The 15,324-nt window shown below is 35.9% G+C and overlaps 1 protein-coding gene across 2 annotated transcripts in view; it reads left to right on the top strand.

Annotated features, from left to right (window-relative positions):
- The window catches only part of LOC118268633 (forkhead box protein O), a 97,899-nt gene that overhangs the window by 79,250 nt on the left and 3,325 nt on the right, over positions 1–15,324 (top strand). Inside the window, exons 3-8 of one of the 2 annotated variants that reach the window (XM_035583191.2) lie at positions 3,929–4,111; positions 4,268–4,368; positions 5,362–5,589; positions 5,928–6,139; positions 6,365–6,552; positions 6,726–7,238. In XM_035583191.2, the coding sequence (XP_035439084.2) occupies positions 3,929–4,111; positions 4,268–4,368; positions 5,362–5,589; positions 5,928–6,139; positions 6,365–6,552; positions 6,726–6,908 (1,095 nt within the window). In that variant the 3' untranslated portion in view covers positions 6,909–7,238. The remainder of the gene's footprint in view (positions 1–3,928; positions 4,112–4,267; positions 4,369–5,361; positions 5,590–5,927; positions 6,140–6,364; positions 6,553–6,725; positions 7,239–15,324) is intronic. The other variant, XM_035583192.2, reaches the window with a different exon arrangement.

Below are 15,324 nucleotides of genomic sequence, written 5' to 3'. Positions count from 1 at the left end.
TATTTCCTACCGACAGAACCATATCAGTAACTATTAACCGTCTTATAATGAACTAAAGTCCTAAATAGACTTCATGGATATTAAAAAAAAGATAAGTACATAGACACAGTACCTATTTAGAAATCCTCTGTTTAGAATATTTCCCAGTGCTCACCTACTTACAAAAGTGAATACAAAGGGACGGGAGGTTAGTAAAACTACGTGGAATATGTATCGTACGTTCGGTAGCTTCCATAATTTCATTCATCTAATAACAGTACTAAATTTTTATATGCGCATACATTCGGCTGTGACGCATTGTCTGAAGACCGAACGAAGGACACAGGAGACTTGACTATTTTACACTTACGTAACTTTGATAGAACATCTTTCTGTAAATTATGAGGTTTCACGGGATATTATATAGGTCATCTTAGATTTAATTATATTTATTAGAAGATATAGTCAAGTCTTTCTTAATATTGCACAGGTAAAAACATATAATGTCCCCTAAAATCCAAATTGTGTAAATTAAGTAAGTACTTAGGTATATTTTTTTGAATTTTTCTTACGGAAGTAGGTTGCACTGATATAAATAATAATATATTCTAATAAAAAAATCAATATAGTCATAGTAGATATGTATTTGTAATACATTAAAATTCATTTCGAAAGTCCATCGTATATGCACCGAGCATGTTAACCTAAGAGGATAATATCACTGAATTATTCAACAATTGGTTACACCGTTGCTTCAGTACACTTTTATCTATAGTTTTCCTGTAGATGAAAAAAGGGGAAGATACATTCAACTAATAAAAAGTTTTAACAAACATTCATTTCAAAATGACGGTTATAATGATAGCGTGATCATCAACCGACCCCAGCGAACCATTCAAAAACTTATCAGACCAAATCGAATTTATTTTATTACGTTCGAAAATTCGCATCGAAAAGATGAAAACGGGAGCCAAGTAAACTATCACGTCGTAACTAATCAGCAGGCTTGTGATTCCGAAGTGATTGCTCTCAGAAAACAAACGAACGCTATAAAGAGCGGAAATCATAAGCCATCGCCCGAAGATTGCGTAACGCTATATAATAGCGGTGGAAATTCGACAAAATTTAAGTCGGTGGAGCATTAAAGGGGACTGTAGACAGCGTAGACGGTTAATTCACCCCATAAGGGTCGCAGTGGCGCCAAAGATCCTGCCGTAGACAAAATTCTAAGTACGATGTCTTGCCCCGGTTTGTGCGACGCTTGTCGCGATGTTCATTTCACAAAGTGCTGGAATTGGCACACTGCGATATATTCCTAATTTGAATCGCATTCGCCTTGTATAATTAAAATTATACAGAACCGTCTCGTATAATTAAAATATTACATTCAAACCTTATTAACTCTGATACTTAGTTCCTAATGACGAGGAAGATAAGAAAGTTAGGGCATGGTAATTAAAGTAAGAATGCGAGATGTACTTATTATACATTATTATCGTTTGAACACAGGAAATTTACTGTGGCTGTATGTAATTAAATGTGCATGAATGTGACCCGTATTATTAACCCGTTACGTATAGCAATTACTTACCTACTAGTTCTGAATCACTAAAGGATGTGTAATAATTCGAAATATAGTAGAAACATGGTGACGAACATTTGTGAATTTTACTCAAAGTTTGACATGAAATATATGGTAGGGTTTTTTCTTGAAATATCCTCATTTTTTGATGTGAAGATTTTTTTTCATAAATTTATAAATACACGAGCACAATCTCCACAGATTTATAGTAGTGGCATAAGATACGGCGCTTCATGTCAGATTATATTCCTCGCATTCTTTGTACAAAGTACCGCATTCGGTACCCGTTCAATCTTCACTGGAGCGTGGAGAAATACGGCCGTATAAACCATAATATATACCGCCGAAAAAAAAAACAGGTAAATTACATCAAAAGCCACGAACGTGATAGCATAGTAGCAGAAAATTCGATTAACTTAGTTGCCTGTCAGCAAACTATATATCTTTACTGCCCATAAATTATATCCGTGAAATTATTATATCAGAAACATTAATATTGAGGCCTCTATAAAATAAACATAGTATAGGGTTTACCTATATCTCCCTATAATAGTTAGCCAACGTAAATAAAGTATCGATGTGAATATGGTGTGTGTGGTACAATATAATATTGGTACAATAAATTCTAATTATAAATAATTCTTTGAAATTGAAATTCTGCAAACTAGGCTTAACTAACATAATTTAGGTACACATATTTAGAGTCGTATGAATATTCAAAGACTCGAATAAGTAGTTTAAATGGGAATGATAGGCATTAGTTTTACAATATTGTGGCAAAATTAGTCCGGTTAATAAACATAAGAAAAAGCCATCTACGAAAATCTATTTTCAATTTAATTAAATAACGGAATATCTATAAATATAACGCTAAACTATATCTCGAATTGGTAAATCCTACTACAAATTGTCACGAGCACTCGTTTTTGGAACTCGAAACTTCTCGTTGCGAACGGACCGAGATTTTATACATCGTTGACAGGGGCGTTCGAAGATCAACGCGAGGTTGTCACTTTTATAGCTCACGTAATTCATGGTAAGGGCTCTTGGCGACAAATCCATCAAAGCGTCGACAGGCCATTTGTTGCGTGTGTTTTCACGCTTGATAAATCGCGGGAGTTGTCCACATTTACTGGATTTATGTACACGTCCAATTGTTGTATATCACATAAACTTAATTGGGCGCACTTAATAGGAATACGCGAATATATCATTAAATAATTTATACTCGTCTACAGACTCCACAGCTTTAACTTCTCTCTTATTAAAATATTTTAATTTTTTGAAAATAAATCTTTTAGATCCACCATGAATTTCATATGACGTAGTTTGAAAGTCGGATCGGCATCCGTCAAAGTTTTCCATAATAAAACCGAGCATCAATAGATGTATGGTATGGCAGCGGTACCAGCATTGTACGTATACTGCGCAAATACAAGAAACGATTCCTTCCACCGCATACATAAAATTTGAGTGATTTACATAGTAGATAGAGGTATCCAAAATTTATGCATTCGAGCTGAAACCTTAAAATGACAGACATTCTTGTTAAACTACCCGTAAAAATCCGTTGAAAATGTATAAAAATGAATGATGTCGTACCTACTTTTTGTTTCACGAGTTGAGTTTGAAGAATGCACATATTTATAATGGAGTAGCATACTCGTATAGTTACCATAAGTGGCAGTTCTCACAGGGCACGCAGATATTATTTATGGACTGTTTTATAGCGAAACTTCATTCGTTGCTGCGGTCGCTTTTATTCCTTCGACGGGAAAAAGTTGCGAGATTTTATTGCCGGTGTGAGATAGGACACGTTATTGCACTAACTTTCAACGGTAGCGGGAATTAAAATAGTTTTTTTTTTGTGGTCAACTTTGACCACGCCCGGATATCGCGAGGATCGTTGAAGTTTATTGCCTTAGTTTTAATGTTACCTGACCTCAAAATTCAAGTATGTGTACCTACTTAAAGCATAGAGTAGGTAAATTATGTCATGGTGCTATTTTAAATCAAACGATGTGTGTACATTTCTAACTAATTAATAACTATATTATTCACCCATACTTATATAGTCATAATGAGACCAAATTAGTTAAAAAATATTTTACCTATCATTTTATTTCCTATACTTACTCATAATTTTATTACACACATTATAAATTGAAATAATAGGTATAAGGAAATGTTAAATACTCTAATATTAAGGAAAAAGTATTTACCCTAAATAATGCAATAATAGAAATAAACGGACCGTTTCTTCTTAAATAATATACCTACCTAAAGTAATTTTCATAGACCTAAAATTTAACCCGAGATTAATTGCTTTAGCAGATGATTTAATTAATATTCTCTTTTTGTTTACAGAATTCAATCAGACACAATCTGTCCCTTCACAATCGGTTCATGCGGGTACAAAACGAAGGTACGGGGAAGTCATCATGGTGGATGATCAACCCTGACGCGAAGCCGGGCAAGTCGGTCAGACGGCGGGCTGCATCGATGGAGACGTCCAAATTCGAAAAACGAAGAGGCAGAGTAAAGAAGAAGGTATGACATAAATATAGAAAAATAGAGCTCTGTTATTGAAGACGCAGATTTCATTTTAGATTAAACTTTGTGACACAGTAATAAAGTGGACGAATGAAATTATCGTCAAGTAAATAACAATAAGTAGCACATTGCAAAATTTGATTTTGTTTATAGGCTGAAGTATTACGAAACGGCGCAACAGCAGACGCCACCCCAAGTCCAAGTAGCTCAATATCAGAAAGTCAAGATATGTTCCCAGACTCACCGATGCACAGGTAACTAAATAACCTTTTATGTAACACAATGTTTCTTAGCGAAATGTTCGCAGCTTACAATAGAACTAGAACATTATTTAGAAATGTAGTACCGTTCTCTAAGTGATACAGGTAGATTAAAGTAGAGGAAAGTCCAAAAGAGTAGTGGCACCAAGCCAATAATGGTAACGGTCTCGGACGTTGTTTCACGATACTAATTTGACTTTAAAGGCACTATTACTTACCTATACGGGTAATGTAGAAGCGAGTTCTGCCAGAACCACAAATAGCCGATAGCACATTATTATTAAATAACGTTGCCTCCTTGGGAATATTGAAATTTTACGACTAATAGAAACAAAGTGAGCAACGCATGATACGCTTACTCTATAATAAAACCATCGACATAAAGCTGCGTTGACCAGACTAATAAAATTGAGTTATTGCAACTCTGCTACTTTATGATAAAAGGTTTTAAATCATTCACAACCATTAGATGATGAGTTATGTGGATGCTGAATCTCGTCATTTCGCCGATATTTAACATTTTTATAGGCGATTTATTTTATCTGGATTACGAGCGTCATCGACATATATTTTCAATGGTTCGGTGACTGTTGAAGGGCCGGTCTATAACCCGTATCTTATCCCACATTTTGTCACTATTTGTAGTAATAAAGATATTTCTGAGATGACCGCTGAACTCCGTTATAGTCATCGCTTCATTTAGCATACAAATTTATTTGTTAGTGAAGACATAGGCATTAGATTTGCATGCTCCCCATTACACTTCTTGTTTGAGATTGTATAGAGTCCGACTTAGCTTTAAGATTTGTTTCTGCTAACCATTATGATTTTTTGCGTCTCAACTGTCGATAAGGAAATTATGTGTCTGTTTGTACATTTCAATCTGAATTTATATCATTGTACGTAGTTTCACGTCAGATCACATAATTTACATCGCCAGTTAAGATAGGTATCGTTTTTTTGATTGCTTCTTTCGCTTGCGCGTAGCAGTTTCCAGTTATCGCCGGACTTCCGTCCGAGGGTGTCTTCGAACGCGTCATCGTGCGGCCGCCTGTCTCCGATCCCATCAATGATCCCGACAGAACCTGATTGGGGTCCAGATTATGCTGACTACACCACCAGCGATTACGCTCAAACGGACTTCGGACAAGACGAACTTGCTGGCTCTCTCGCCGATTCCATGAAACTGGCAGGAACAGATCCATTCCTTAACACGTAAGCATTTTGTAGTAAGCCTCGCGTCGGTGAAGGAATTTTGGTTAGAGTCCAAAAGTCCGACCTCGACCACTTAAACAGTTATTGTCGTAAACGCCTTGCCCTAGAGTACGCTTCGCTTTATTTAGAACTCCTTAGATTCTTTGATTTTCTCAAGACAGAAGACTAAATATATTTAAATGCATTTGAAATGAAATTAAAATGGAAAATACTTTACAAACTTTCAATGCGCTTATTAATGATGTCCATTATATTGAATGTGAGAAGACTATTCAAGAACAAATGAAGCTTAACGTCTAGCTTCCAGGACAGTGTTGTTACACGAGTGTTTTCACCAGGTACGTTCCAACGACCACATCATCGTCTTCGGGGGGCAGCTACCGATATAGCCCTTACAGTGGATGTCCGCGGCACCCGCACGGGGGCTGCACGTGCTCCCTGTACACGCACCCCGCGCACCCAGCTCATCCAACGCGTCCTCACCAACATGCACTTGACCACTTCGTCAGGCCGCCACCACCTGCGGATCCCGCTGATATTATGCAAACAGGTGAGGCCTGGTCGACTCAAACTTACGTACCTATATGTAACGGTTGGGGTGAATGTTGTTTACCTGTTTTTGGTTTTAATAGACCATGGTTTTAATAATGAATTGCTTCTATAGTGAAAACACAACTAAATGTTGTTCCATTGATTTGATAACGGTAGTTGCTATAGAATCCATAGAGATAATCTGAATGTGTTTTGTATTTTATACTTTTTTTTTCTTGTACAGAAAACAATCAGCCGCAAATGGTGACGACCTCGGATGCAGCCCTTATGAATGGTGGCATGATGGTACAAACAGGAGCGATGGGTCCCACCACAGTCATGGGTCAAATTATGGGCGCGTTAAACACGGGGCTCTCGGAAGACCTCAACATTGAGACACTCGACCATGCTTTCGACTGTAATGTTGATGAGGTAAGCTTGGCCCTCGTATTATAACTTAATGATGATCTAAATGTTTTACGGGTCTAATTAATAAATCATTGAAATACTTATGAAGAAAGTAATGTTGAAGTACACCAAATAAATAATCATTGTTTACTTACGAATTCTAATTAAATTCTAATATACTCCCATTTTGCTATTAGGTCATAAAGCACGAGCTAAGTATGGAAGGCACGCTCGACTTCAACTTCCCGCAGCAGCATAGTGGGATGGCAGCGGAGGCTGAGAGCCAGTTTTCTGCGCCCGCGCCGCCCGTCCCGACCACGCTGTCGGGGGGCAACGGGGCTCGGACGCCCTACTCCGTCGCCCCCTCCTGGGTCCACTGAAACACGCCACCCGATAATTCGGACCTCGGACCAGTTACCTACTTACATGTTCACATTGTCCACTGTAAATACGATGTGACGCAACTTTTTCCTCTTTTGTTACTTTCGCATTGTAGTCGAGATTTTTGTTCATTTTATCATGTTAACTAATGTTAGAGTTTTATTTAGTGTTAAGTGGACGGTTACCGATCGTTGTTGCAGTCAATTGTGTTAGTGTAGGCTTTAGTGCTAAGCTAGGTGGAAGCTTGTGATATAGATAGGGTATCGTAATCCGGATTGTGGACCCTGGAGGGTGGCTGGCGATGCACCGCACGTGAATACATGTGAAAGGTAATCTCTTCTTACTTACATACGTATACTAGATAAGTGCCTTACGTGTTCAGGTCTAATAGATTTACATGAGATATCTATTTCAAGATATTTTAAACATTTTACAGTTAGCTATAAAATGTAACTTTATGATGATAGTAACATTAAATTGCATGGAAAAATACGTGATAGATATAATGTTTTCTCAAGATAAACCATTACGAATTCTAAACGCTATAACTTCTTAATAAAAAACAAAGACACGAATAGTGGAAAGGAAAATGAGAGAACGTTTAATAGTACGGCGGTAATAAATCTCGAATATCAACGATAATAATCTACTGAAGTTCTGCAACGAGTGGCTGATAAGTGCCCAGCGTCGGCCAACGAAACTTACCTATACATACAACACCACAAACTTTTACTTCGACGTCGATTTAACTCAAATAAAATTTTGATTAGTATTTCTGCCCTATCGTAATATTTTTTTTATTTAAGGTACGAATTTTAAACAGATAGTAATTTAAACAAACGCTACGAACAAAGTGCATAAATATCGTGGCAAATATTTTTCTTTTATACGACCGTGTTCATATATTTTTATAAGTCCATGAGCCTCCCTTATACCAGACATAAAGAAAGAGTACCACTACTATACAAACTTTTTCTCTATTCATAAGACAAATACTACGCAAAAAAAATCAGAGCGTAAATGGATTTTCCCTTTTTACGACTGTACCTAAAAACAGAACCACAAAATATGTAGTTTTCAACGTATATTCTCGCGACCCCCAAATCTGCAGTAAAGAACGAATTTCTTGTCACATTCATATTTACGACATTAGGTATTACAAAAGATAAGTACGTCACTCATGTTTACGTTTCTTTGTACGTGGATTATGAGACGTGATGCCTTCTTTATTTATGTAAGAAGCAAAAGAAAAGTCTTAGGTGTACAGTCATATCATTTGTTTGCAAATTATATTGGCCTATGAATAATTTGTTGCCACTGTAAACGACTGAACGTGTTAACGTTTCTTTTTCAAATCTCGTGACATGCTCACTATTATATTATTATTATTATATCAGGTTATTAAATTTTATAGCGACGCTAACGTCTCTTAACCACATAAACACTAAAAATATTAGCCCTAATGAGCCCAATAAAAATGATTTAGTGAAGAAGTACCAGCCTTTCATTCTTAGAAGTCATAACTCTAGTCATATAACCATGTTATTAAATGTGTTATTCTAATCCACAATAATTTAAACAACAATCATAACAAAACACCGAAATGCCGGCGTTTATTTAATATGAATAATAATTATAATTAGAGTCCTATTGAGTGTGGTTTGCCAGCGTTCAAGATTCAATTTCACCATTGAGCGATCCTATTTGTGCGCTAATGAGGGAGACCGGAGCTACCGGTACTCGTAATTAATCATATCATTTTAGCGTAAACGGTGCCCGTCGCGCCGCGTCGAGCGATCGCCTCCGAATAATAGAATATCACGAAAAAATCTCCAGAACACGATGCTGGATTAAACCCGCTTCGGTAATGACTTGTTTTTTAGGGTTACAAAAGAATGAATACGTCCTCCGCAGACGGTGAGCTTGCGGTGGAAAATATCTTGTTAATTTTTTAATACTTGGACACGACGGAAAGTTAATGGGGGGTAAAGATTCCGGATCGAGAAACTCGATTTTAAGACCCGAACGTGATTTAACTTTTCATTTGGCACGCAATTACGTAATGGGGTTATATTCTTGAGACGACTTTATAAATCGTCGCGAAATATTTTTATTATTACGGTATCATTTATAATAGAATTTAAGAACAAATGCACACTTCGTTAATTTTGTATTCCGTTCTTCTGACGAGTGAGTTCGTGTGCCAAGACATCGGTCAACACTCGACGATTTTATTAACGAGCTGATTTTCATAAAGTGTCCGGGAGTCGGGAGGAGACATCGTTTAAATTTCTGAACTCATCCGGTATTCCATTCGGCTAGCTGCGTAATTAGGTACGGGGCCCACCTTTACACACGATTTCCCGGCACTTGTTAAAAGTTTTCAATTGCGTTAGGAGGGGTCCTTACACGGAATTTATTCATTATATTCTCCCCCCGCCCTTCTACTTAATAAAAATCTCCTTTGCTCTTTTTATACCCAAGTCGGTGTTGCCTTATAGGTAAGTACTTTAAATATTTGCCGCATGGCCTCTCTGATGAGTGATGAATTATACATTTATTTCAGAATTTTTATTACAATATTAAGATTTTCATTTCCATAACTGACTTGACAGATATGACAGTTTGTCATTACTTAAAAAGTTAAATATTAACTGCATTGCATTGGTTTACTTTGCAATTTATTTTTATCCAAATTGCTTAGAACAATAGAACTAAAATAAAGTTAACAAAACAAGAACATCTCCAAGCCTTTAATAAAGATTCCAAATACCTACTTAACGTTACTAAATTAGTATGTATATCATAAAGAACCAAACCTAAATAGATGATTAAAATGATGGATGACCCATTGAACCTGCAACTAATAAAAAATGGAAATACAACATCATAAACATCAATTATAATATTATTTATATTAATATTTATTTGTTTAAAAACACTGCTGTAACAACATAAACTAAAAAGACTAGGCCACAACAAATCTCAATTTTCTTAAAAAAAAAAAATGCTATCAATTCAAAAGTTGCGGCTCAATTTTGGCGTTCAATATAAGTCTGGAGGATGAACGACGCATATCGAATAAGTTGTTAGCTCTTTATTGTTTGACAGCTTGCTAGAGAGTTTGATCAGTTATTTAAATGAGTGCCAACATAGTTAGGGATGTCAATTTTCTTGAGATTTACGTGACTACCTCCCCCCAGCCCTACTTGGAAGCGTAAATATTCTTTTCTGCTTATTAAAGTCACGCCGCTGTACTACATTAAGTTTCTCGAACATTACTGAAGTTCCGTTGACGTTTTGAAATTTTTGGCTTGAATTTAAATATGGTGCCTTTTCAAAATTAAACAATAATGAATGGCAATATTCAATAAACAATCTATTATAATTTAAAAACTTGCTCTTCAAACTGTAGTTACTGTGATAAAAGTTAGACTTAATTACCTATGCGAACATAATATACAATATACAAGAAGTTTTAAGTAGATAGAAATAAATTACTTACTAAATTATTTTATAAATTAGATGTTGAACATCTAATTCAACATCTAATCAATCTAAGAAAGCCTTGCCTACACTCAACTATGTCTCTACTCGTACTAAGGCCAGTATCAGTTCACCACCTCCTTGAATCAAGATCCCAAAAACTTCATTATTCTTGAAGAATATTAGAAAAAAATGTTCAAGGGTGTATAATAATATCGCGGAGCTCTTTTAGCATTCATCGTTGATGTCGACCGTCTAAATTGGATTACGTGTTAACTGTCTACAGAAGCACGCCCCAAGCTAACGATTTTATGATTTTATTGCGGAACCCCAAATGCGTTGAGATTATGACGATACAAATTAGGACGCCTCACATTTTGACGGTTTTATCCAGTAAAAGTTTTCGAAGGGCACTTTGAGATTTAGTTAAGAAAGACATTTTATTGATGTTATAATTCAAAGATGGAGCAATGTTCATTTAAGAAAATAAGAAGTATATTTATTTAAATTTTTATAAACGTTTCTTTGGCATATTAGGGATAATGCTTTAATAAATTGATAATAATCAATAAGTAGGCGTTAAAAATATAAAATTATGTTAATTTGTGATTTTTCCTTAATTCGAAGCCTCTGCATGGGTTTTTGGGATGATCCTTTTGCCTTTGATAACAGAATTTATAAATAGCCTACCACGAGGTTACGTGTCGATTATCCTCATACTAGTAGGAATACAATATGGAGTCAATTGACAGAGTGTGATGACCTAATACTTGTACAATTAATCATAATTAAATGGCTGTCCTTTTCTAACAGTCAGTGGTTTTGTGACAATGGTATTTATTAGAAATCGTTGTACTGTATTGTTATATTAGTATTCATTAAGGTTTTAATTTTCATAAAATACGTCCCTGATTTAATTATCCTGCTGACCCAATTCTTACGTCATGGCGTGAAACCATCATCTCAATTATGTGGTACTTAAACTTGCGACAACTTTCTTTGTTAATCCAAGCATGATAGTTAAACATCGTCAACTAGTAAATATTACATGTTCAGGGTTTTCTGAAGTTTCACGACACGTGGTGCGATGGGCGTTGGGCGTCTCCGCCCCGCCTTCATGCAACAAGTGACTCGTCCCCCGCCCCCCGCACCCTTCCAGAAGCCAACGGGGCCGTCGCAAAGACAATCCCATTTTTTATTCCCATCCCATTGACTACAATACTTTCGCAGTAAAAGTAATTGGTAACAACCCGGTCGTTTCGACATGAAACTGATACGCCATGAAAATCGACTTTTCATTTCGGTTTCTTCAACCTTCATGTAACGTCTTATGTCTGGCAAGTTATTGCTGAGTAGTCGGTGATAAGATTGCAACTTCTAATATCTTTCATGAACATAAGATGACTTAACACAAAATGTCTAAAGCTTAAACGGAATTCCCTAACTTATTATTTGGTTAAATTAACTTGTAGTTTTCAACTAAAGTCAATATGATGTAAAGATTTTATTAAAATCATCTGATTAAAATAGTGGCATCCTTGTAATTTCTTACGGGTCTTTTTATTATCATACAACAAGAATTAGACACGACAAATATCCTCCTTCCACGAATAATCCCAGACACAATGAACAGTCTCTATAGTAACAAATCTTAGTCCTCCTACAAAATTTTCACACATAATAAATCTTAAACTAAGTTTTCCCTACCAAGCGCTTTCAACAACACCCACACATATCTCCATCATTATATAACCATGGCGCTTAAGCGTGTATTTAAAAAATACTCAGCTTGTAACAAATGGGCTCTAGGAATCGGCGCGAAGGAAGTGTGCCCTAAATAACACAAGAGTTAAGAGGTCGCTGGGCCCCCAGTATGAATAAATTTGCGCCAAATACCGCCCCGCCTCACCGGATTCTCTCGATAACCGACGACGCCTATGCTTTATAACCCGTGACATCCGAAACTCGATTTATTATCACACTGTCAGGCTGGCTGAAAAAAAAATCGGAAAACTTTTGCTAGTTCGGTGCTACGAACATACCGCTTGGATTTTGTGAATTGGTCCGCATTTGAATTGGTTGGTTTCAATAAAAATACGTGAAAGTATAAATAGATAGTCCACTTGAACAGTCAAGTGACTTCTTCTAATCGTAGCCGTTCGTAGCACTTGCTACGAACTCTAATAGCCATATCCTTCAAATTCGCAAATTCTTTCCGAGCGCGGATTAGCTACGCGCTACGACGTAGTACTATTGTAATACATACATTAGAAAAATAGTAATCTATTTTAAATACACTTACTTATTTTATCATTAAGACTTAGAATTCGATATAACGATAAAGAACTCATTTAAGCAATTGCCAATGATTATAGCGACAATAATTGCAGGGGAATTCCTATTATTAGGCACGTGACAATACATAAGAAAATGATAACAACACACGAGCATACAATTGCCGCAGCTGTATTATCTCTGTAAATATACAGATATATACATACAACTAATACCTACTTCATGTCGTCTCAATAGAAAAATCTGAGACAAAAATAATTGAACATTAACAAAAAGATGTGATCAATTTCATTTTCTTCGCAATTTTTCCATTATATTGATTGACGATCAAAGTGGTATTTTCCACTTTCCACTAATTATCCTTCGTAAGGCAGTGAACATATTGCCATATTCCGAAAACAATTCTAGACTCTACGTTATTCCGGAGCTGCAGTCTACCTAGCGGGTTTACCAGGGCGCCTGCTCGAAAAACAGTTGTGTGAATGGGGTGATTTTAAGTCAGTAAGTATCTGACACTTCCTCTCGCCTTGCCCAAGGCGGGAGAAGTTAGTGCATGATTTTCCTCCCTGAAAAAAAAAAAAATTTATATAGATTTTTCGTAAATTTTAAAACACTCCAATAGTCCCTTCTTTGATCGGGAAATATTACTCTGCTGCAACAATCTCATGAACATAGTCTCATTCAAAACGTGTATGCAACAATACAAGTCCACTGCTGACACACGACAGTTAAATGCCCCCTGCATGTCAGCTGTCATTCATACGTCCCCCAAGGTCACTCAAATAGCAATTAGCACGCGTGATTCGTGAATTGATCATTATTCTAGTCTAGTACACAGATAACTTATTATAGTTTTCTGCGTATTGATTATGTCTTTAGTAATTACATTGTTATAGGTATTATTGCTATTAGATTGACTAAACGTATTTAGTGTTGGTTACATTGCAAATTCGGTAAATATTTTTTTGAGTTAGGTGAGCTCTAGACGATATAGACGGTTTTATTTAAAAAAAGACACGTTTATAACCACATCGTGATTATTGGTCATCTGTTCAATTACAAAATGCGTCAGTAATGCAGTTTAAATAAAAATAGTAAGGTACTAAAGAAAAAATATATTATTTAGTAGCTAGTAAATACTCCTACGCAGTCTGGAAAATTGTTCCATAAGAAAAATACACTACGCAGTAACATTTATTTCCTTTGGTACTTAAAGGTAAACTCGATTCTTTTCTAGAAAGATTATACATTTTTATCTTTTATACCATTTTAAAAATACAGTTATCCGTCCATACTATTCAATAAAAATCCATCTTACGTAAATAAAAAATGTATGATACAAAATTCTAATTCGCCAAAACCATTTAATTTTGCGACGAACTTATTTCGAGATAAGCATACCAATTATCCACATCACATATTAAGAACGCACTTATTCTGAGCAATGAGTCACGCGAAGAGAAAGTCCGTTACATCGCTGAATATGCGACAGATTTATCGCGGTTTTATAGTGATGTCCAACTATTTCTAAAAAACCTATCGATAAAATTTCGATACAAGTTTTCTCCATACCGTAACAGGTTACCACAACTATTGCGTAGTTTCTTGTAAATATCCCTACTGTTTCGCTCTTGAATATTAATACCATAAATTATCTAAACCTATTGACGTATTATGGCATTTTCCATTGAAAGATGACAAGTAACGAAGGCCAAGAGACGCGCCTCGTTAATGTAGAAAACAAATAGTGTCAATACTGTTTCGAAAAGTCGTTTTATTGAATTCTTCCTTGAAATATTTCATACAAAAATTGCTGACGTGTTAAATGTAATTTTATCTTAATATATATTTAATTTCAAATAGTACAATATTACAATACGATATAAAAATGTAGTCGATAGTTGTAGTGCAACCCTAAGGGTCGTCACCTGCGAGGCGCGGGGTGCGGGGCGCCGCAGACTTGGCGTCGCTATGGCGGGCAGGTTACGATTTACACTCCACCAACTCAGCAGAAACTCTGCCCGGACGAGAAATGCTGATAATCCACATCCACAGACGTTGCGCGAGAATTAGATCGAGATTACTATGATACCGCCGCACCGTGAGACGGTTTTATTACTCCTACACATTTAATTAGGATGTAAATTGATGGTTCACGAATATACTCTTGGTTTATATCACTCCAGATTGATTCGATGTCTTCTACTTTTGCTTACTTATATTTTTAGCGAGTTATTTGTAACTGTGTTAGTATTCCTATTTATAAAACAGTCAACTAGCCCAGCTAGTAATTGAGAGTCGTAGTGATCGTGATCTCTGATTGACTTTAATCAATTGGTTCATTGATGCGAGGAAATAAATGATTGGAGTTATGAATGACGATCTTTCTAAAGGGCACGCGTGTTCTCGTTCATGACATACCAAAGATAACGAATACAATATTTGTATAAGACAACGTGATTATGAAATTTTACTCTAGGAAATTTAGTTCTCGTAACATTTTAATTAGGTCATTTTTAATTTATTTATTGGACTTCAAAACAATGAGGTAGTGATTTATTAATTTAGTTCGGCCATCAATTTCATGGCAACATTTTAAATGAAATACTTTCCTTTTTCAACTTTTATTTTCCT

Source organism: Spodoptera frugiperda, chromosome 29, assembly GCF_023101765.2.
Source record: "Spodoptera frugiperda isolate SF20-4 chromosome 29, AGI-APGP_CSIRO_Sfru_2.0, whole genome shotgun sequence".
Lineage (NCBI taxonomy): Eukaryota > Metazoa > Arthropoda > Insecta > Lepidoptera > Noctuidae > Spodoptera > Spodoptera frugiperda.
The sequence above is the reverse complement of the archived record's forward strand: the minus strand, read 5'-3'. Positions and strand labels throughout refer to the sequence as shown.